This window comes from Drosophila teissieri, chromosome 3L (genome assembly GCF_016746235.2).
Source record: "Drosophila teissieri strain GT53w chromosome 3L, Prin_Dtei_1.1, whole genome shotgun sequence".
Lineage (NCBI taxonomy): Eukaryota > Metazoa > Arthropoda > Insecta > Diptera > Drosophilidae > Drosophila > Drosophila teissieri.
Genome location: NC_053031.1, coordinates 21,208,549 through 21,231,799, shown reverse-complemented (window position 1 = coordinate 21,231,799; position 23,251 = coordinate 21,208,549). Strand labels below are relative to the sequence as shown.

The 23,251-nt window shown below is 43.8% G+C and overlaps 3 protein-coding genes across 6 annotated transcripts in view; 1 reads left to right on the top strand and 2 right to left on the bottom strand.

The window, feature by feature from the left end:
- Positions 1-9,593, top strand: part of LOC122616903 — a 57,046-nt gene extending 47,453 nt beyond the window's left edge. For both annotated transcript variants that reach the window (XM_043792491.1, XM_043792492.1), the window contains 5 exons: positions 5,524-5,782; positions 6,202-6,446; positions 6,519-6,746; positions 6,806-6,957; positions 7,032-9,593. In XM_043792491.1, coding sequence (XP_043648426.1) covers positions 5,524-5,782; positions 6,202-6,446; positions 6,519-6,746; positions 6,806-6,957; positions 7,032-8,966 — 2,819 coding nt within the window. In that variant the 3' untranslated portion in view covers positions 8,967-9,593. The remainder of the gene's footprint in view (positions 1-5,523; positions 5,783-6,201; positions 6,447-6,518; positions 6,747-6,805; positions 6,958-7,031) is intronic.
- Positions 9,594-9,764: 171 nt separating this feature from the next.
- The window catches only part of LOC122618449 (IQ motif and SEC7 domain-containing protein 1), a 41,755-nt gene continuing 28,268 nt past the window's right edge, over positions 9,765-23,251 (bottom strand). Inside the window, exons 2-7 of one of the 3 annotated variants that reach the window (XM_043794894.1) lie at positions 20,493-21,186; positions 15,831-16,382; positions 13,985-14,430; positions 11,981-13,281; positions 11,081-11,918; positions 9,765-10,929 (exon numbers count right to left, since the gene is read on the bottom strand). In XM_043794894.1, the coding sequence (XP_043650829.1) occupies positions 10,487-10,929; positions 11,081-11,918; positions 11,981-13,281; positions 13,985-14,430; positions 15,831-16,382; positions 20,493-20,833 (3,921 nt within the window). In that variant the 5' untranslated portion in view covers positions 20,834-21,186 and the 3' untranslated portion in view covers positions 9,765-10,486. The remainder of the gene's footprint in view (positions 10,930-11,080; positions 11,919-11,980; positions 13,282-13,984; positions 14,431-15,830; positions 16,383-20,492; positions 21,187-23,251) is intronic. The other 2 variants (XM_043794893.1, XM_043794895.1) reach the window with 2 other exon arrangements.
- LOC122618450 lies at positions 18,925-19,345 on the bottom strand. The gene has a single exon (XM_043794896.1). It carries the CDS (start codon positions 19,227-19,229, stop codon positions 18,981-18,983), a length of 249 nt encoding a protein of 82 aa, XP_043650831.1. The 5' UTR covers positions 19,230-19,345; the 3' UTR covers positions 18,925-18,980.

Below are 23,251 nucleotides of genomic sequence, written 5' to 3'. Positions count from 1 at the left end.
CAGACGGAAACAATTAGCGTCGCCCCAACGAACGCAACAAGCGCCGGCCAAAAACTTAAAGCCATAGCTCTCCTTTTTATTTTTATTTTCATTTGTGCTTTTATTTTTTGTTTTGTTTTGTACGATCTGCGGACAGGCGTATCTGTTTCCTTCTGCCAGCAACTGCGTGGCCTTTCCCCCCGCGAACCAACCACCCACCACCCCAAGCGATACGAGAAGGAAAACCAAAATGGGAAATTGAAAACGCGCAAAAAACGTTTCAGACACAAAATCGTGATTGCCTTCGTTTGGCCGCCAGACATTTCGTTGTTGTTCCTGCTGCACTGCTCCAGATGTTGATGAAGAGGGGAAATGAAAAGGGGTAAGGTGGGTCAACAATGGGGCGGTCTTGGGGGTGGTGATCCTGACTCCTTATGTAAAAATTTATTCCAGGAATGGCAGTTGAAATGGGAGCAATATAGGAAACCAGGCTTTGATTGGGAAGAAACTATTATACTAAAAAAAAAAATATAATATTATTAGGTATATATATGGTATATACATACATATACCAAAAATATAGTAAATATTTTTCAGTTTTCCTTTTTTCCATTTCATGTATCTAAAATTAGTGTCAAGAAGGTCATTTTAAAATTTTGAATGTCATATTTTATTACTCGAACATTTATTAAATTATTATCTAAAAGATTGTCCTTAGTCTAAAACTCTTTCAATTTTTCGAAACACAACCAAAACTAACTAACGACTCGCTGACGACTTTCCTAATTGTAAATCCCAATAAAATACTCTCACTGACTAACTGATTTTAAACTTGGTGCCCACCACATCAGTTTTGCCCAAAAACTCTGACTAGCTAGACTGATTGATTAATTGCCAAGTGAAAACGAAAGACACTGTCTTTGTCCCAGATGACAAAGCTGGAAAATCTTTTTCTCTTAAGCTTCATCTGCATTTTACAGCTTGGATCGAAAAAAACTGAAAACCGAAAACCAAAAACCGAAACGAACCGAAGCAAAGCAAAGCAAAACGAGACTTGCAAATGATAATAAATATGAAAAAGACGTGAAAACGATTGCCGCGATTTTCCCACCAACGCTTTATAGATGGTGTCTGAAAAGCAACCTGCCGTCCCTGCCCCACGCCCCAACGCCCCTCCCCCCAGCCACCCCGCTCCACTTCCCCTTATTTTTCAACTCCCTTTCCCCGCCAATTTTCCACAACTTTTCGACCTCCTGGAGCCGCCTCCTTTTTGCCTCAGTTTCATCCGTCTTAAGTAGAGTGAAAGTGTTGCGTTTTGGTTTCAAATTGTGGCCACAGTTGCAATTGTTGTTGCCCAGGCTTATGTTATTGTTGCTTTAGTTTTTAGGTTTTTCTGTGCTTTTTACTTAAACATTGCGATTTTTCGCCGCTATTTCGCTATTTTAGCCGGCGGACACATATCCTTGTGTTCAATCAAACCAAAGCGCCGTCAACGCGGCGTAGTCTTGGTTGCTTCGGATCCCGGATTGTTCGCTTTGCCTTTTCGGAGTCAAGTGTTTTGTAGCTTGAAGGTTGTTTTCCACACAGCCTCCCACTAAAGGCAGGCCCACCCCCTCCTTGGCATCCACCCCCGATCATCCCCGATGCCCCATGGGGCTCAAACATGCAGCAAACATTTTTAGCGCTTGTACTCGTAGTTGCAATGAATTTTTATGCAAATGAAAAATGTTGCTTGCGATTTCCATTTTTTGTTTCTGTTTTTTGTTGTTTTTTTGTTGTCTTCAGCTGCTTTGTTGGCCATTACTGTGATGCAATTGCCGCGAGTAACAATAATCTTGATGTATGCTTTTTTTCCTTGGCGGCTGTCTCTTATTATTAGAAAAAGAAAAAACGTTAAAAAATAAAGAGGAAATCTTGTGCGCCTATCGTGTTGTTGGCACATTTTCGCTTAGCTTTTTCCAGTGGAATGGCAGTGGGGGATTTTCTGTTTGATCTCATAACCGCCAGCGATGCCATGGCAGCATCATAAACTTATAACGCTGTCCATTTCGAAATAATCAATAATTTTTGGCTATCGATGGCTATTTATTACTATTTTCCCCCTTCAACCAGCTTTGTTTTCAGTTTGTTTCTGCCCGACGGGCAGCAACTGAAAGAGAGGAGCAAATAAATTAACACTTCCTTAATCGATAAACGCCGAAGTCCCCGGCGATAGAAACTGCATTTGGCTTTGGAGAAATGCACTTCGAAATCAAAATGAAATGCCAATTGATAATGCCAGTGTCGCTGGCCTTATGTTTTAAAGCGGGGGCGTCACGAGCTGCCTTTCGATTCGTTTATTAATTTTAATTGCAACGGGGTGGCAACAACCGCCGGCTAATATCCAGCCCACGGATAAGCCGAACAAATTGCATATAACACTCCCCCATCGGAGGATATATACTGGTACGAATATCGAACCAGCCACCGAGTGGGCAACCATCCATCGAAAGTGGGTTGCGCGTGCTCGAGGGGCAGTCGGATTTTCAGGGAACCCAAGATTGCAGCAGAGGCCTTGATCTTGGCCAGATATTCGATGTGGGAAGAGTGTGGTGCAAGTTATTCATATACCATCGGTAAACCATAGAAAAGTCGGGGAATGTAAGAAAAATCCTCCACGAATGGACTTAATAAAGAAGATAAGTTAATAGTCCTAATTCAATTAATTATATTAAGCGCAGAGAGAAGATTAGATACCTAAGTAAATCTGTGGATGAAAAGAAAAGGTCACAAAAAGGCTTGAAGTCATATCTAATACATAATGCTTAACAGCCAAGTCTATATAGCCATGTTTGTGCGTGTCTCCGTTCACTAGTACCTCAGTTCTAAAGCTATTTGCATCAAACTCTTCAAAGGCCTTCTTTCTATTGCAGCTGTATATATATATATGGCATACATACAGCAGCCAATGCAATAATAGATATATAAATGGTATATCTATGTCTTATATTATATAAGAAGTAAGAACAAGCAACAAGCGCACTTAAATGTTTTATTTGATTTACAAGCATGTTTTTGGCATGTTTTATAATCCTTATAAGTAAAAATGATAGCGACACTCATATAATATATGACACGCATGAGATCAAAAAGCTTTTACGTCAAGCAAATTGATGCTATATGCTCGTACCATGTACAGCTAATTAAAATAACTGGTGAAATAAATGTGCCCAATTAGTCACGGACACCTTAAATAAATTAGTATTCAAACCTTAAATGTTCCCATAAAAATGGTGTTTATTAAAGGTACCACGTCAAACACTTCATTCCCAAAAGCTTCCACAAACATTCAAATGTCTCAAGCGGCATTCAAGCGGCATCATGGGTTTGACTCTTTCATTTATGGACTTTAGCCGATATTAAATTTATGTTTAAAGCCGTGACCTTCCCAATAAGTTTAGCCTTCGAATATAAAACTGCGCCCTGTGCCAAATAGCATTTCAAAGTCCGCCCCTCTGGCCAGAAACCCAAAACGGTTGGATGACTGGCGGCATCTGGAAGCCGCAAGAGTTTCCATCCATATCCATATATTACTCGTGTTTGCCCAGCCATCTCTCATATTTGTTTATCTAGCCCCAATTTGGCTACTGCACTACTGGCAAATTTATGATCAGGGCGTTGCTGCCAAACAGCGCCGAATGGCAAATTGCGGAGTGGCGAAATCAAATGGGAAATGTATTATAAAGAGGCGAGTGTGCCAGATGATAAGCCCGTTCAAATAAATCCGCAAGTCGAGTTTAACTGGAGGCCAAGTTGGTGGGTTGTTCGTTCGGCTGGTGAAAAAGGGAGTGCATCCGTGTAAGTGGCGGACAACAAATGTTTTTGGGGCCTGGCGAGATGGAGATTGAGTGCAGCTCCAAGTGACGCCACACACAGATGCCGCAAATGCGGCCCAAAGATTAATCGCTTAGCAAATTTGCAAATTGTGAAAGTGCGAGTGAGAGGGAAAGGCGGATTTCAGGCGACTGTTTTCTGTTTTTCTGCAAGGCTCACAACTCACAACTAACAACTTGCAACTGCCAACCAACTGCAAGCTGCGTTGAATATGGCGGCTAATTGTCCTTGACGACGGTGCATCCCACATGGCATTTTATTTTGTCTCTGGCTGCTGGCGCAAATTGCTGCCGGGTATTGGTGCACCGAGAGGAATACGTTAAAACGCGAATCAAAAAGAGTAGTCCAGGTTATGGCCTTAGAGGGATACACTTTTTAAGCTAAAGGATGTTGGGCAAAACAGAAATTAAATTCTAGTTTTGGGTATAAAATATTTGGGCTGATAAATAAATAAGTCATTTCTACTTTGAAACCTTTAATCAACAATATATATACAGTTTTGCCTATTTAGGTGACATTATTCACTGTGTAGTTTTACAGCTGCAGGCTGCAGCGGAAAGTGAAAACTTGAAAAATTGATTATGCAACTGCCGCAAGGACGTTTGTGGCCAAGAGGCTTGCCTGTGTCAGTGCCTGTGCTGTGCTTGCCTCTCTTGGCCTGGCCAAAGCGGAGGTCGTCACACACTTGGTCTGATTTTGCAGTCATCACACCTCCCGCCATCAAGCCGTCTTGGTCTTATGTCATTGTCTCTGTTTCCGTCGATCATCTCCCTCTTTATTATTGCAATTTTGAGGCATGCCACTATGCACTTGCCTCGGGGGCGTAGCTTGTCGTTGGTTTTTTGCCACTTGTTTAGAGGTTAAGTTGCAAGTAGGAAGCGTTTGTGGAGGCGCATTTTATTTACGGGCACGATGCGGCACCCGCAGGTAAAAATAATAATGAAACGACAGCAAGGTGTGCAGAGCTCTTTTCTTTGTTTTGATTTTTCTGGCTGATGCTACAGCGTTTTAATTAAGTAAACGCCGCGTGAACGATGCGCCGACCATATAAGGCGACGCCAGCAGCTGATGCTGCAACTACAGGCGGAAAAATATTGTCAGCTTTGGTGGTAAGTTCAGGTTTTTGTATAGTCCTTGATGATTAGTTTTGATGTATGGAATATACATATATGCTATGAAGGTGAATATAATGTGTACCTTTTTGTACCTGAATTTGATTTTTCTTCATACCTATTGTACCTTAAGTGGCTGTCCTGACTGCAAAATGAAAATGAAAATTGAAATTGGTATTTACAATTTTGAAGACTTGTGTACTCTGCAAGCTTGTAAGTGCCGTTGTGTCTCTCATGCCATCTCATGCATATCGCAGCGGACCTCGCATGACCTCCTCGCAGCCGAGAGGTCATAACTAAAAAGTAAAACCCAATTCAGGCGGTTTAATTACCCCGTCAATCGAACGTGGCCAAATGCCAAGCGAGTCAAGGCAACTCTCCCAGGTGGCCACCCAAAATGCCAGCAAATGAAAAGCCGATTTCGTTGGAAAAAATGCGAGCAGTTTAGGTGACCAAATGGGGCAGTCGTTCGTCCGGTGATTAGCCATATAAGCAGGCCAGTTGCACATGTTTTTGGTTTTTCTCTGACCATACCAACTGTCTCCTTGACATTTTCCAGGTGACATTGACGATTGCATTGTGACGCCAACAGTTCAGGGACAGTTCACGCCGCTTCCAGAGGCACTCTGCGATGTGATCATGGACCTTACCGCCGAGGGCCAGTCGGCGACCATTGAGCATGTGCGCGGCAAACTGGGCGCCCGATTCCCACACATGACCACGCCGGCCACCGAGGTCATTTACGACTCCCTCGCCCAGCTGATGCAGGAGCAGAAGATCTACCAGACCTCCAAGGGATACTTCATCTACACACCAGAGTTAGTTTACCTAATTTTTTTTTTTTTTTTTTTCTATTTATTTATTTTGCAATCTGTCTTAGAACTATGACAATAAGCAAATTATATAGCACCTAAAAAATACTTGACAGGATTGCTTGAGCTCCAATGAGCACATACAATATATATACATATTTACATTTATTTACATTTTCCACTTAAATTTAACTTTCGAATCTATGTGACAAGTCTAGCGTGTGAAATCTTTTTAATCGTCTAAGACTGCTAGTATTGTCTAATAGACCTATTGCCAATATGTTTTCGTGGTTGTGTAGTCTGTTAATATACCTCGTAGCATTTCTTTTTATTTCTTCTTTAACCGTAAGTAAGTTTAATGAAATAAATATATTTTCAACGTTATAGTAATACAAATACATTGACCAAATCCCAATCCTCTCCAGACGCCGGCGAAGTCGATCGAGACCGCGCAGCAATCACCACCAGTTGAATGGCAGCCTAGCCTATGGTCACCTGGCGGAGGAGGAGCAGCAGCACGGTGATGATGTGGTTCCCCAGGAGGCACGCACAATGCTGATGTCCAATTCCGAGGCCTTGCACTCTCTCTACGGAGAAATCTCAACGGAGCGGGACGGCGACCTCACCCACCAGTGCATCCAAACGAATCTGGCGGATGTGATCTGTGGCGGTAACTACACACATCTCCACCTCAATTAAATCAGTCAGTCTAATCTACAATCGATCAATAAATTACTTACAGGCAATCCCAATGACAAGATCATCTATCCAAGGGCGGCCAAGCGACGCAGTGCATCGTTTCCGACCCCGCGCAGCTTGGAACGCCGGCACAGTTTGCGGCTCTTTGGCTCTTCGAAGCGCCTGCAACGCTGCGCCTCCACGCGAAGTCTGTCCAAGACCTACGCCCAAACGCTCAACACCACGGACAGCAGCAGCTCGGAATACCAAAGCACAGATTCGTCATCACCCAGTGAGTTGAGGAATCTTAAAAATGATGGACCAATCTCAACGCTTTTTTCCCCTTTTAAGAAAAAGGATCTTTGCTCTCACGACTTTTCCGACGCAGCGGTCGAGCTAAACAGCGGCAGATAGAGACCTATTCGGCCCAATTCCCTCCTGCCGAGTGGTTCAACACCAGAGCCGTTCACCTCCACAGCGTCGGCACCCAAACGGCCGAGCACGTAAGACCTTAGTGACTTAGGAGTAGGCCACACACTTTCAAAGTACTAACGACTTTCTTATTTTCCCTCCACAGGACATGCCCGTTGCTCACACGCTGTCCAACTCGACGTTCTACGACGGCTCAGAGCTGAGCCAGCGCTCCTCGACGTTGCCCCGTCGCCATCGACGCCACATGTCCAGCGAGTCGACGTTTCTGATTTCCTCCAGGGATTGCTCGCCCATCCGCCGCCGATCGCCGGTGTACTGCAGCAGTTCGCTACCTCGTTCCACGCAGTCGATTCCGACCACCACGGCCAAGACAAATCATTCGTCGCGCTTGAGTCATGGTCACGGAGGATCTGTGACACCAACGCCGCCAAAGACGGCACAGAAGTCGGTGATTGGGAAACACATTTTCGAGAGCTCGCCATCACGATCCGCCACGCTGAAAGCGACGGCGGCCAAGCGCCACACGGACGGACTGATCATCAACAGCTGCCTGGACAACAAGGCCACATACCGGAGCCTGCAAAGCAGTGGTCCCTCGAGCCTCGAGTCCTGCAAGACGACCTCGATGCTCGCCAGCGGTCCATCGAGTATTGACAGCGGCAAGGTGTCCTTTAGCCAAAAGACCAGCGGCCACTCTAGTCTGGACTCGCAATGCTCCACCAATACGGCGGTGATAGCACCACCATCGAGCAGTAACAATGGGAGTTCTCGTTCGATTCTTCTACTAAACGGTTCTCCACGGGGGACACCACGTCATCAGGCCATGAGGGCACGAGTGGCCGAGGCACAGGCGCAAAGACAAAGAGCCAGTACGCCTAGTCGCATCATGGAGGAAATTTATCCGGCGAGTGGAAGCAACGGTGTTACCACCTCCAACAGCAATAACTCCATTACACTACAGGTTACCACCTCGAATGGCAATCAAAGCATACCCAGCACCAAGATCTTTGTCCAAAACTCACCGGTAAGGAGTGTTATTACCCTGGAGAACGGCAAGATGCTGGAGAACTCCAATGTGTTTATCATCAACAATGAGACGATGACGAACGAGAAGGGAGAGATCATCAAGAAAACCCTGTCCAAGCAGACTTCCGCTGCTCCAGTGGCTACATCTACGCCTGTTAAGCCGGAAACTGTTTCCGAGCAGCCACTTAGTGAAACGGAGGCCAATTCGGAAACCTGCGACTCCATATCCTTCATCAGTGAGTGTTCCCCGGAGAGCACGTGTGCTGTTGAACCGGAGACCCCTGTTTATGATGGAGGAAAGTACGCCAAGAACACCAATAACGATGCCACCATGAACAACAGTCGAAAACTGTGCCTCCAGCTGACCAATGGCATTGCATACAAGAACAACGTGCTGAAGAATGAATCCCAACCTAATTCGCCTAGTGCGGATGCTCCTCATAAACTGGCAGCACTAGCCAAGCAGGATTTTGAGATTGCCGGCTCGGTGGGCAACCTGCATTTTTACGAGAAGAGTTCAAAGGATGTGGGTGCCTCGCAGAGCAACAACATGATGATGAACAGTAGTACCGACCTCAAGAATCTGTGCTATGAGTCCGTATGTCAGCTGCAAAAGTGCTCTATGAATGGCGATGAACTGGCGCTGGCCCACTTGCTACACAAATCAAGCAATCCACTGGGTAGTGAGCCCAACTTGGCTCTAAAAGATCTGGCGAATGATAAGTCTATTGATAAGGAGGCCATCGATAGACGACTCAGCTTGACCAAGGAATCTTTGGAGCAAGGAATGGGCAGCGTACTGGCCAACGGCGGCGAAGAGCTTTATAACTTTCCCAGTCTGACCGACTTGTCCTTCAACTTTACGTCCTTGGCAGCGAGAAAGATCCTTCAGGGTGTGAGCCTCAACAGCATCGACACCCTGGTGGAACTCAACATGGCAGCAGCGGCGGCGGCGGCAGCGGTGGCAAATAATTCGCAGGAGAAGCAGCAGAACAACCAGCCAGCGACGGCAGGACCAACTGCATCCGTTTGCACCGACTTCGGAATGGTCTAGGCCAGAGATAAGGCATCTCCTCCTCCCCAACAGAGATCATCGCTGTGGGTTTTTCGGAGCATCGTAGCCTCTTAGCTTCTTAGCTTAATCAAACGACAAGATCTTAGGGTCTAGATAGGAGTTATCTACTGTCCGCATTTGGCAAGAATCTTGTGTAATTTATTACCATTTGATTTCCCCATTCGACGATAGCAGCAATTTGTATGTATCTTTCTTTAGGGTTTTATCGGAAGCAAACTTTAATTTACAGTGCCAAAATACGTTTAGATTAATTTTAATGCTTATTATTTCTTATGCCAGTTCGTATTTCGCTTTTAACCAGAGAGACACCGCCAAGCGGCTTCTGTTTAAGCAATCCGATTTATGTAAAAATCCACAAAATCACTATGTTATCCTTACTTTTGTGTACATTATTCAAAACAATTGTTTATACTAACAACGCCCAAAATGCAATCCTATCTATACTGACGCGAACCGCAAGAGAACAGAGATGTACTACGAACATAGAATTTAGAACTAAAACGGAAATACAATACTTTTGTACAAGGCCTTAATTAGTAAAGTCAGCAATAATACAAAATAAGTTGAATCACTAATAAAACGATATTAAAGTAAATATATAATGTAATGTCTTCCTACATTTCATGGGGGTTTCCGAACTTCAATTTCACCTTGCAACCAAATATTTAAATTCTGAAAATGTATCGATTCCATTTATTTAAACACCCAGCTAATAAATAAAAACGATCAACTGATCATTGGTATTATTTCTTTTCATTTATTGAAATTTTTAAGTCTTTTGCTTTTTCATATACATATTGTTTAGTTTTCATATATTTCGTGTTTGTTATATTCGTATTTAATATTTTAGGTTTTGGGTAGTTTTGGCTCTATAAATATGAATAATTATAGCTAATTGCTTTAAAATTAATATTCAGGGTATATACACACACACGCGGTATACACGAACTTCATTTTTTAGTTACACAGAGAAAATGAAGGGTAAACAAAATATATAATATACATAGCGCGCACTTATCGGGGTAGTGTTGTTGGTATATGCTAATCAAACTACATTCGCCAATCGCTGTTTGTAATTCGTAAAGGGATAGATCGAAACGGGTATGGGCATAAAAGTTGCCCATGGGTAAATTGGTGTTACAGTGTCTCGAGAAGATTAGAGTTATACAATAATACATATGCATATTTAGAGAATAATTTTCATAGATTGTGGGTGTATTATAGTATGCTGATGTATATACAAGTAGTTTTAGAAACTTATTTTAAGTGTGTAGATAGTGTAAAACTGACAAATGTTTAATTTATTTACACTAATATTAGCAGAGAACGAAGGAACATTAAGAATTCACTATATACTCGTACGCTGTGTGTGGGTTAGGTGTTGAAGAAAATGGCGTTCGGGTCGTTTCGATTCGGATTATACAGATATTTCATTCAATACGCTATATATATTTAATAATTATCGCTTTGCTCAATAACTAAAATGTACATTAGATGACTTAGACCTCCGTCGACCGTCCGTTCTCATCCGTCCGCGATGCCTTTCGCTCGCGACCCGGTATTCGGCCTGTAAGCGGCTGCGCCTGCGCCTGAGCTTGAGCTTGGGCCTGTGCTTGGGCCTGTGCCTGAGCTTGCATTTGTGCCTGCTGCTGGAGCATTTGCTGCTGCTGCAACATGTAAGCGGCCTGTGACTGCTGCACAAAGTTGGCGTGGGTATACGCCTGCATTCCCGGCGCTGCATATACATTGCTGGGCGCGGCAATCGCTGCCGTTGGCGGCATGTTAAATCGCATCTTGGCTGCTGCAGCTGCATTTGCTGCAGCCGCAATGGCAGCGGCATTTTCCCTCGAAGCGCTGGAGGTTGTAGTGGACTGGAAAGAGATGCTCATGCCGCTGTCCAGGGAGCCAACGCTGCCACGACGCTGAGGTTTCTCATTGCCAACTGGTAGGTGATACAAAAAACCAGTCAGTAAAGTCTACATATTTTTTTATCTAAGCAACTACTGAACAATACATGCTTTTGAAAAAAATTAAAAATCACATTTGAACTTAAGCTCTAAGCGTTTTTGCTACGTATAATGAGGTAAACTCACATTGTTCGTGCATGTCGAGAAGGCTGTTGCTCAGCGCACTGCGCTTCAGCTGTTGCGAGTTATCAGCGGAGTTTGGAGCCTGTTCACCAGCTGCTTGGGATCCTGACTGATACGGACATGGGCAGACCTCCACATCGGCCACGCCACTGTCACGATTCTCCGCATTGCCAGGTGCTCGATTGCGCGCCGACTTCTGGCGCTCCAGTTCGGCCTCAATGCGCAGCGACTCCATCTCGTCCATCTCGCTAATTGACTCTTTAAGATCCTCGGCAAACTTGCATCGATCGTGTTCGTTGCGGGCGTTAAAGGTGATCAAGATCTTTCCATCCACTTTCTGGGAGAGCTGAATGCAAAACGGATAGTTGGGCATGTCCAGCAGGGTGACAACGGTGCCGCATAGCGGGAAACTGTTGCGGAATGTGTACGTCACGGAGGTCTTCTTTTTGCTAAATATTTTGGTAATGACCAGCAGATCGTTAAACAGGAACACCTCGCGCTGATGCACACCAGGTCGCTCCTTCTTGTTCACGTCAGGAATCTCGTAGAGTCGGCAATAGCAGACAAGACGACGATGGGGCAGCGCTAGATTTGGTTTCTTGCCCACAATAGTGGCCTGGACCTTCATCACTTGAGTAACATGGTCGCTGCCGGGTTTAAATTCGTCGGACTTGACACGGTCATAAATGCCCATCAGCATGTCCTTGTCGATGTCGTGACAGTCGTCGATGCCGCGCAGATTTTTGATAAAGTCCTCGACACGCATGCGACGTTCCGGCTTTAGATTGGGTGTGTGCAGATCCGTGTTCAGCATGATTATGGCAAAAGCCAGGACAAAGATCTTTAAAATAAGAAAACATAAATAAGAGATCGTACGAAATTATAATTAGCTCTTAGACTCACCGTATCTGATGATCTCAGTCGCCCTACAATATCTGCATTGCATTCACAGTAGCGCTGTGAGAAGATCTCCATGAGCCGCTCAATCTTTTGAGCCTCTCCAGGCATGCGGAAATAGGCCTGGAACTTTCGCAAAGCCACATCCACTTGCCGGCCGGAGAGGTCCAATTCCATGGCAAAGCAACTGAGCACGGCCATGTTAAACTGGTTCTGCAAATTCCCCAGATACTCGCCGATCATTTGCCGGGACAAACCCTTACGGGTGATGAGAAAACGAGCGACGCCCTGTGGAGTATTCTCAAGGAATCCTCGCCTGATCAGATAGGTAATGCCCTTCTCCGGCTTCTTGTTGAACAGATTGAGTCCAACGCGATACTGTCGCTTGCGTATCGTCTCCGACATCTTGTAGTTTTGTGCCACTCCTGCAGCTGCAGCTGCCGCCTGCAACTGCTGCTGCTCGTGTTGCTGCTGCTCATGCTGCTCATACTGAGCGGCACTCGTGTGCGAGGAGATGGCATGGTCATCAGCTGGTGGTATTCCTCCTGCCGCTGTAGCTGCTGCAACGGCGGCCTGCATTTGAGCGGCATAAACACCGGCCCCTCCAGTAACTCCAACTCCTCCACCAGACACCGCTCCCGCTGAATCTGCCGAGTGGGTGGAGAACTGCTGGGAACTATTTAGGGCTGTTCCTCGTTTCCATGTATGCGGTGAGTTACTGCGATCCGAGCCCAAATCGCTGTTTAGGTTGCGTTCCGCTGAGGTAACACTCGAATCCGATCCGGAACTCTGCACGGAGGTCAGACTGCCGTTCTCGGCCGTTTTGCACAGGCCATTGGTCCTCAGCAGCGAAGGAGGTGGCGGTGTCTGGCGCTGCAGCAAAAGAAGCTGTGTCTGCTGTTGTGCGGTAATGGAGCTGGTGCGTTTGGGCACCTCCGGAGGCACCTTCTTGCTGCTGCCACTCCCGCTGCCTCCACTGCCGCTCCCTGTGCTGCCACTGCAACTGGGCGTGGGCGTGGTGCTGCCGCCCTTGGGTCTCATATAAATCTGGGCCGCCGAATAGTAGGGCGTGTGCGGGGAGTGGCCGCTCGTGTTTACCCACGAGGCATTTAGCGAGGTGTCCGCCGAACTGGCATAGCTTATGTCGTGCGGTGATCCATGGTAACTAGTGTAGTAAGCAGCCCCCTGAGGCAGTGCCTGGGCATTATAATAATGTGGCTCTGCCGCGTGCAGCAGGTTAACATGTGGATGTGAGGCTAGAGCCGATGTGCTGACTATCGAGCTCGATATGGAGGCGGGAGACGCTCCTGCAAATAGGAAAATGTTAGTAAAATGTTTATAAAAGTATTACGATTTTGTGACCTCATGGATAATAGTGTTTTGAAACCAGTACCTCCCAGGATAGCACTTCTGTTTACACTTTACGCGTAATTTGAATATATATTATTTGTGATCTCAATTTTAAATATATAGGCTTAACATATCTAGTTGAGTTTGATAAAACAAGGTTAAGACGCAATTATGGTTTTTTATGGCATATTTGACCATTAAGATAATGTTTTTTATGAATGTTGAAAATAAAACATTTTAAATTGCACATTTTTTTACAGTTATTTGTAAATGTCAATTTCAAGTCAACGTTGTAAGATTCATTGAGATCGTTAAACTTATATTTATTTTGAAATCACCTCAAGGGTCAGACAAAACAGATAAAGTAAACCAATAAGTCAAAGTAAATTCGGGGAATTGTTTAGTATTTTAGACACTTCAAGACAAACTGAACAGCAATATGGACTGCATTTAAAATTTCATGCGAAATGGCTGCTTTTGGATTTAAGTAATATACGCGTTTGAAATCTTAAGGATTTACATGAAGCTCTTTATACGAAACCTTAGGCCATAGTACCTATATTTAGTCTTTAACTTGCAAAAAAATAATTGGCCTAGCTGATGCAATTTTCGTCACACTATTTGCTATCCAGGTGGCAGACGTCCCTTATCTTCACTCACCTGACTGACTACGCGGTATGGGACTGCAGTCCAGCTGACGTCGCTCCCGCATGGAAAGCGATCGCGTTGGTGGCGTCCGGGATAAGCCCGGAGAAGCTGCTCCCGCCGGACCCGCCATGATTGTGACACGTGGCTGCTGCTGTTGCTGCTGCGCTTGTTGTTGCTGTTGCTGCTCGGTGAGCTGAGATTCCGTGGCACTTCCGTAGGCAGACGAGGAGGAGGCACCCTCCTCCGCCAATCCAAGACTACTGGCTGTGACCACCATCCGTCGGCTCAGACGCTTCTCGGCTTTGGCCATCGCCGTGATCGAGGCGAATTTCTTGACCATCATGTAGTGACGGAAGGCGCGCTGAATAGTGACCGCTGCGTTACGGGCTCGCACTCCGCCGTACTTGCGCTCCAGCAGCTCGATCTGTTTCTCGAGCAGATCTTGTGAGAGTTCGTAGCTGTTGAGGGAGATCAAAGAGATATATCCGATAAGTATTTGGAGGCATCCGGTGTGTTGGAATGGATGGTGCGATGTGTGCTTGCTTGGCTGGAAATTTGCAAATAACTGACAAAAGTCTACGCCGGAGACCGAATGTTTTGTTGCCCCGCCCGATAAGATAGCGCACGAGTATCTTTGAAATACAATTCTCCCTGGCGTCGTCACTGTCGCCCCTCTGGGCTATCGACCTGATTAACATTCGCCTCTCGAGAGGCAATAATTTTGCTTATTGCTGTGTGCCTCGCGCCACAAGCAATCGTTACTTTCGATCGATACTCCACTCCATCTGCAGACAGTCGAAATTACTCATCATGGCGCTATAAAGATTGTTTTGAAAACATATTCTGGGACATTCCCCCAATGGCAAACTATCGAGCAACAAGAACTTTCCGAATTTGCCATTATGCAGCTGCCTCGACCCACTTGAGAAGATGCACTGCAGTAGCACAAATATTTGCATGGACGTCGCTATCTTGTGACGGCTCCTAATCTAAGATACCACCTGTATATCCAATGATGACTTTTCAAGTGCTCAACGAGCGGACAAAGTTCAAACTCATTCAGCTGACGAATGGTCAATCCCCCGGAGGCAGGCACACTTTTACTTTTTTACAGATAACTAATTAGATAAGCAGACGAGCTTCTGTTGCTAACCCTCAGCTTGATGGATTGTTTACACAAAAATGGTGAAATGGTTTAATCATGCAATTCATGCCGAAACTGTCTGTAAAAACTGTCTCTTTAAGAGGGAGTATATTCCCAAATTCAAATAAAGAAAATTTAAGCACTGAAATCAAATTAAGCATTGCCGTTCGTTTTTTGTTTGTATACAGGTCACATTCTCAAGATAATGAATTTTTAATCATGGCAAATATTTTATAGCTGATAACAACAAAACTGTGAATAAGCTCAGGCTATGAATAGTTTATTGCTGATTTTCCGCTCATATCTCTGAAAACTGAAAAGTGTACGTCTCCGATTTAATAAATTTAATTTAAATGATTTAGTTATTAAACTTAGTCACTTTTTCTAGAACAATAAATCCGAGTCTAAAAATAAAGTCATAGATTTGACTTATCTATTCAATGGTAGTTCTGAAGTCATGCTATAATATTTGGTTACCGTATTAAAAATAGAACCATCTGTTTATCATTATTTTGCGGATGTCATGCTTTTTCTACTTATAAAGTACACATTTCGATAAAATAGTATTTAAGAAACCTTCTGAATTATCCACCCAAATTATACATTTTGATAAGAAACGGTTCCCTTGGGCCCCCCAAATATTTACTTTCTGACTGCACATAATTGCCAGCTGAATGCACCCCAACTGTCAACATCCCCGGAGAAAATACTTACGCCGACTGAGCTCGCGTTCGCTTGAGGACATCTCCGCCGTTCCGGATGGAGTTCTTCTTGTGCATATTCTGTTGCTGCTGCTGCTGTTGCTGGTGCTGCATGATCACGCTGGTGGCTCCTGATCCCAGGCCAGTGCCCACACCACTGCCGGCGATGACCACCGCCCCACCGTGATGGTGGGCATGATGCCCGTGGCCGTGGAGCATGTGATGATGGTGATACTGGCAACCACCCGTCGCCGAGACCTGCATGTAGTGACCTGCGCCGGTCTGATGCAAGTGCTGCTGTTGCTGGAGGTGCTGCTGTTGCTGCTGCTGATGGCACGTGGGATACTGCTGGATTTGGTAGACCATCTGGGGATGCTGTTGCGCAGGATAGTTGATGGCGGCTGAGGAGCTGTGGGCGCCGGGGGCGTAGTGATTCTGCAGGTAAACATAGCCGCCAACACTGCCGCTATCTGTGCAGTTGGAGGCATTGGCTGATCCCGGCTGTTGCGCTCCAGCCAGCTCATACTGGGTGGAACCACTTCGCTCCAGGCTCTTCTGGGGAAAGCTGCAAGTGCAAAAACGAGGACTCCGATTAGAACACTACTTGCATTGGGGTTTCGACGGAAACTAATATACGTTTTTAACAGTCCGTTTCTACCGACAAAACTAAGGCGTTATATATAAATAATTTCTTTATCAAGCTTCGCTATCGAAATTGATAAGCAAACATTCAAAGCACAAGTGTGGCTTTTGAGTCAAGAGTAATCGCTGTTTAATTTACACATTACGCTGCAATTTAATTTTGGTGTATATACATGAAACGTTTAATAATATATATTTTTAAACTGTATCGTAAGTACACATACATATGTACATAAAAAGAAGTTATCTATGAATATACCGAATAAAACAGGTTATTCAATAGAAATCAATTTATTCTTGAGATATACACCAAACCTTTGACATCCAAATAGTTTAAAATAGGAAATTTGTGAAATCAAAGGTAACCTAAAGTAGGCACTTCAATTTCATATCAACATGGGATCTAAGGAATTTCCAGTTTTTATAAATAAACCAAGCCTAAGTTTTTGCTTATCTAAGTAGACGATAGGAGAACTTTCGTTTTCTGGGTCAGGCAATGGGTTCCTACCTTTCGCCAATTATAAAACCCGATATGCAAATGATCATGATGAGGAAAATATCACAAAACGTTCAAGATTTATGCACTAGGCGGTGGTGTGGTCTTCCTACAGACACATTGTGACACAGTTATGGACTGAGAGAATCTCAATATCGCCGCTATATCGTTAATTAATACGCGTCCCGCGATCGCTTTACAATGATATTCAAATTAAATTTCGGTCGTTTGGTCCGGCGTCAGGGGAAGCACTAAAAACACCAAATCCCGGCGGAAGGCAGCTCTATATAGGTTGTATACAGTGGGCCAGGGTAGCGTCCGATCCCGGCGATGCTCGCGTTTGAACTAAACCGAGCATTCGACGGCCGCTCGACAAGGTGATCGACGATCCACCAAAGTAGAGGAAGAAGTTAACTGCGCAAGCGCGTCGGCAGCGATACTTCTTGTATATTTGTCTACCCATCTCATTCTCTAGCCATCTCGCTCCCTCCAAAAACGTGTTTCGCATGGCTCATTAAATTAGTGTGCGTGTGCGTGTGCGTGTGCGTGTGCATGATCATCCTACACACGTACATATACGCCGAATCCCACACAAAATGCATCTGTTTTGTGTTGCCCTCGTCGGATTACCCAAAAAGAACAATTGTACTACCCCTAACTCAAAGAATAGAAGTCCTAAGCGTAAAAGGATCCATTATTGAAACGAGGCAGCGAAACAGGTAGAGTAAGAAAGAGAGAGTCCCGCCATATGTTGGAAGGAAAGTGAGGGAAGTGATTAGCCCACGATGACAAACTTATTGATCGGCACAGAGATCGTCAAAGCTATTGGATTGAAGCAACAATTGGGGAAATTTCAAAGGATACGTTTGGCAGTGATATCTGAAGGATGTGGAACTTGCCTCATTTACGAAGGTTTTTTTCAGAATATACTGTTTTGCGAATATCACTATTCGCAATACATTCGATTTTAATTTTGTTTTAGGGATTGAATCAGATTCGTTGTGCCATTAAATCATTTTTAGAATACTTTCCCACATATTTCCACAACATGAGGCCACAGAACATTATTTTTCCTTTAATCTATTCACCTCAACATTATATTGATTTTCCCTTAGCTTGGAAATCCTAATTCAATTTGCCAGAAAATCCCAGCTAATTCATTATCTACGTAAGCAATACGCATGACTACCAGAAATCTTCACGCAGCGGGACCATCCCAGAAGATCGATTTAAAAATTCGAGGGCAGCTGCATATTTGCACCTATAGTCGAGAAACAGGATCAGCAGGAAAGCCGAAGGATAACGAAAACACAAAATTGAAAGGGGCATCCTTGTTGCTGCCTATCTCTTCTACACTCTTTTCGCCAGTTTTCCAGCTGCACCTGGCGTGGCTTTGCAAGGGTTTCTTTGGGATGTACGTATACATTTTTTCAATTCCTGAAAGGACAACAACGGCAGGTAGTTTTGCCTGCCGAACTGGCTTGTTATTGTAGCCACTTCCCCCTCCTCGCAACCCTCAGATTTTTTAAGAGTCCTGCTTTCGAGAAGGAAAAACATCTGCCATACGTCGCCCTAATTGTTTGCCGTTGCACGTTGCACATGGTGGAGCTAAATTTTCAAGACTGCCCGTCTGTTTGACCATCCCAACAAGTATCTGTGTATCTGTCTGAGTATCTGAGTATCTCGTGTATCTTAGTTCGTATCTTGTATCTCAGCTGACACTCGCGAGCCAAAACTGCACCGGACTTCCTCCTGTTTTCGTATGCAACAAGTGTCCAAATCGGTTGACGTGACCCAACCGCCGATGGCCTACTCGGCGTAATTATTATTGATTTTACATTAGATTTCTCGGGTTCTCGGGTTTATGTGCATTTTGAAAGGGGGTTTTACGTTTATGGAGTGTGCCACAAGCGGGCCAGACACTTTGGGGTGGGGGGGTTTGAGACTAGAAAAACTACAAACAGACCGCTGCTGCGCCGCATTCAATGTATTTCCATGAATATCAACATCAATATTAAAAGCTTATTAGGCACTCGAATCCCGGATTCGTCGCCGGGCTTGTCCCCTCAGTGGATTCTCGCGCGATCGATTGGCTTCCAATTGAAAACGATCCCTCTCGCTTGCCGATACCTTGCTTTGAAGTAGGAAAGCCAGTGGGACACCCAGGATCATCAGGACGACGATGGCGTAGATAATAAGGAAATATTTCAGTTCGAAGGTCGCGAAGTGTTCAACCTTTTGAAGGTTGTGCCGAACAAATAGTTCCATGGTCATTCTTTTTTTTTGTAGTTTTTCAGTAAATGAAAGCCAGGTGACAGCCAAAAATTTGTACAAAATTTAGACAAAAATAAATAAAACTTGACTGGAAAATTACGGATACAATGATTTTGGTAGTTTTGTTTTTAAAAGTTTTGGCATACTATATTTTATATATTATATTTATATATCTTTTACTGTTTCTGTAATTTTCAGCAATTTTACATGTGGATCCCATGTACTTCATGTTAAGCCTATATGTATGCAACATTTTCTGTTTGCTGAATTCGAAGGTAGCCTATCTTAGCTTCCACATGAGTTCACAGCCCATATTAGACAAGTTTCAAACCCAACATGTTTATTATTTAAGGCTTTTGAAAAACCCTAAGTTCTCAGAACATTTTTGTTTGTATAATTACACTCCACTGGTACCAATAGCTCCGTAAATTACTAAATCGAATTACATTTCCTTCAAGGAATTCTATAAAATCAAAGACTTCGACGTCCGGTAATAAATATTTACAGTACACTCCGATACCGCGCGTATTAATAAATAATTGAGGGGGTTTATCTCTACCGATACTTGCTGACTGGGCCAAGAATAGTCAGCCCATAAAACAACAGCAGACCCAAGAACAATGTGGAGGTCCTATAAAGATAAGGGATAATAACAAATGGGCGCGATAAGCACACCACTTGGAACAAATATTTGGACTCGAAAAAAAATGTATTTGGCAGGAAACGGATTACCTACAAGTCGTTGAAAAACAATCACATTTTTAATTTAAAACAAAGTTGTGCAGATATATCGTAAGATAATTTAGATTGCTTATATAATGCCCACTTTCGTCTGTCAATATTTAAAATTTGTCAACTACATTTTGTTTTAAACAGATTTTTAACACTGGGTTTACAAAAAAAAAATATATAGTTCAAGTATATACTTTTTTTTATAAAAAACCCTTAAAACGTTGAAAAACAAGTGAAAGACAAACGAAATACATATTATATTTTTTGCAAATCCCACTTCATCACATTAAAATATTCAAATGGTGATAGCAATAAACCTTTTTACATATCTTCGGTCATTCATGGTGGGATTAACATGTTTAATTTGCTTTACACATTTTTAATGAATGCATCAAGGTTGCAAACAAAGTTTAACTTTTATTTATTATCCCAGAAATCGAACGTAGTTTTCGTAGACTCTTTTTTAAGTGTCTGCACAGCTGGATCGAAGTCCACACTCAGAAGCGTTTTTGGGGATCGCCCCAAGCTTACCTGACAGCCGTCACATGGTGCGAGGTGTGCGTCTGGGTCTCCTTGTGCCGGGTGGAGAGACTGACCACGGTGACGTGCCGCGTTGCGGTGCGCACCACGCGACGCACCCGGCTCCTGCCATCGCCCACAACCACCACAATAGGCGGTGGCCTCTTTTCGCTGTCGCTGCAATATTGCAGGAAGGACTCACTGCCGCCCAGATCCGAGTTGCTCGAATGGATGTGGTGGTGGTGTCCTTGCGAGCGGGACGAGGAGGAGTTGGAGTGAGAGTGGGAGGACGACAGGGGCGCCGGAACGGGCAGCTGTTGGCGGCGGGATTTGTGGTTGTCACACCTGGACATTGTGGTTTGTGGAATTCTTCATGCGACTCGGAGGGTGAAGGGGGCGACGGCTCTTACTTTCGCCTTCACCGTCGACATGCAATTGTGTTTTTTATTATTATTATTGGAATTTCCCCTTTGTGTTCGCTTTTTGGTTGGTTACTTTCGGTTATTTATTTGCAAATTGATTTGTTTTCTTGTCGTTTCGATGTTTTGTTGATTGGGTGTATTAATTTATTTACGAGCGGCTGCGCATCATGCTTTGCCATTTTATCTTTGGTTTAGTTTTGGAATTCCAAGTGTCGCGTCGCGCGGCTACATTCTTTTTGTTTTTTACCTCTATTTCGGTCACAATTCAAAGTCAGTGTTTTAGCCTAAGATAAAGCATTTTGTTTGATAATAATTGTTCACCGTGACACTTCCGTTAGTCAAAACCACATTTGTTGTTCGCGTATTGCGTATACGCCCCGTAAAGCGCGAGCGTTTCGAAACGTCAACGATTGAGAGTGCCCTTCAAAAAGCGCGCTTGTCATAAAAAAAATTCATAGAACACGCTTTATGACTGGCAATTGTCGGGGTTAGAAAGCCAGTATGACAATATATGAAACTATGAGAAAGAGAGAGAGCGCCAGAGAATTCACAGATCACTTAGAACAATAAGTTTCTCGGGAAACTTACAGACTGTTGTATACCCCAGATAGCCAAAACTTACCTAAGAATAGTTGTATACACTCTATACCATTTTCGAATTTCGTGTCTTTGCATTTAGCTTCATTCAACTGCATTGATTCACCTTTTGTACATGAATCACACGTCAAATACGGATAGTTATGGAATTAATTAAGTTGACATATATGGGCTGTCGTGGATTTCAGTTAGATGTCAAAACATTTTAATTGGAAGCAATTTTAAATTCCAACTGAGTCAGCAGTTACTTAATTTGAGCATTTCGTTTAACACAATCATTAAATAACCACGCTAGATGCAGATGTTAGACGCATCAATCTCTGAAAATTACTGACAGAAAACCATGTATTGTTTCTTGAACATACTTGTATGCCCCACTTTTAGAAGTATTATTTGGAACTGCTGAAAGCCACCAAACACCCTGATCATACTGGACATATCGAACCATCACACCGCACTTTTTAAGATGAACCCACAGGCTGGCGAATGATACTTGCAGAAACAGAATTGTATTTGTTTATTAAAGCAACAACGAGAGAGTCGCAGTTTACAGTCTGCAATCGCATTCAATCAACTTTGCGGCTTTTCTGCTTTTTGGGTCAACGTCGATTGCTGATCGTTGATCGTCGATCGCCAGTAAAAGTCGCCAGTTGTCAACTGCAGACTAGAAGCAGGCTGAAAAAATGAGGAAAAAAGCGAAACAGCAGGCCAGAGAGAGTGGAAGTGGAAGCGGGACTGGTGAATAAACAATATTCAAATTGAATATGTCAGACACGCAGACATCGGGCATAACAACATCGATTTGGCAGCAAGCGCAGACAGTTGCACATACCCCGATATATTCCGATATATTCCGACATATTCCACATTGATTCAGACACGTTGAAGGCTCCAAAAACGTGCCTTGGGAAAGTGCACCTGGCAGTGGGCCCAAGTTTAGGTTTACTATTTGAGATCACCCACGATCTGATTAGCTGATTAGCAATCTACTGACCTGATCCACTTTGCACACAAAGGCAAAGGCCGCGTGATCATAAATCATATGAGGCTTATGTGCGAAGTGCGTGAGAATTCGCAATGAAAACAATGAATAGAAAGGGAAATACACCCCGCACAGGCATACGTATAAGAGCGTTGTTGTCCCAAGATCAAGATCTCTATATGGTTATAAATATGTATGTATGGAAATCTCGGGCTATAAACCCCACACTTTCTTCAGAGTGGATTTTTGTTTTTTAAAATACACTTCGTCGTAAAGTTCAAGAACCTTTTTCGAGAGTCTCAAGAGCTCGAAAACGATCCCGAGACATCTCTGTTACAATTGTGACAACACTTGCCACTGTCTCTGGTTTTTTGTGTTTCGTCATATGGAATATACATATGTATGTACATATACATTCGTACCATATACCATCCATAAGAACCGAACGAACCGAATGAATCGAGTAAAAAGCTGTTCAAACAAACGAATTTCGCTTAATCTCACGACTCGGGCCCAGCCTTGGAACAAGTCATGGAATTATTGGCCAAAACAAGTCGCCTACTGCCAATATGTGTACGGGTACAAACGCTTCAGGGGAGTTCTCAATCACAATCGCTGAGAATGCTGCTGCTGCCGGGGCCCACTCACAAAGTACAGAAAATACAACAAAATACAAATCACAAACTCACAAAAAGAACAACCTAATGCTAAGAGCTGAATATTTGTGTTATTTAGCAACTATTAGTGGTTGTGGCTTTTCTAGTTGTTTC

What these genes read in the sequence shown, in the direction of transcription:
- LOC122618450 (XM_043794896.1), bottom strand. Translation starts at nt 19,229, where the DNA reads ATGACCATGGAACTATTTGTTCGGCACAACCTTCAAAAGGTTGAACAC.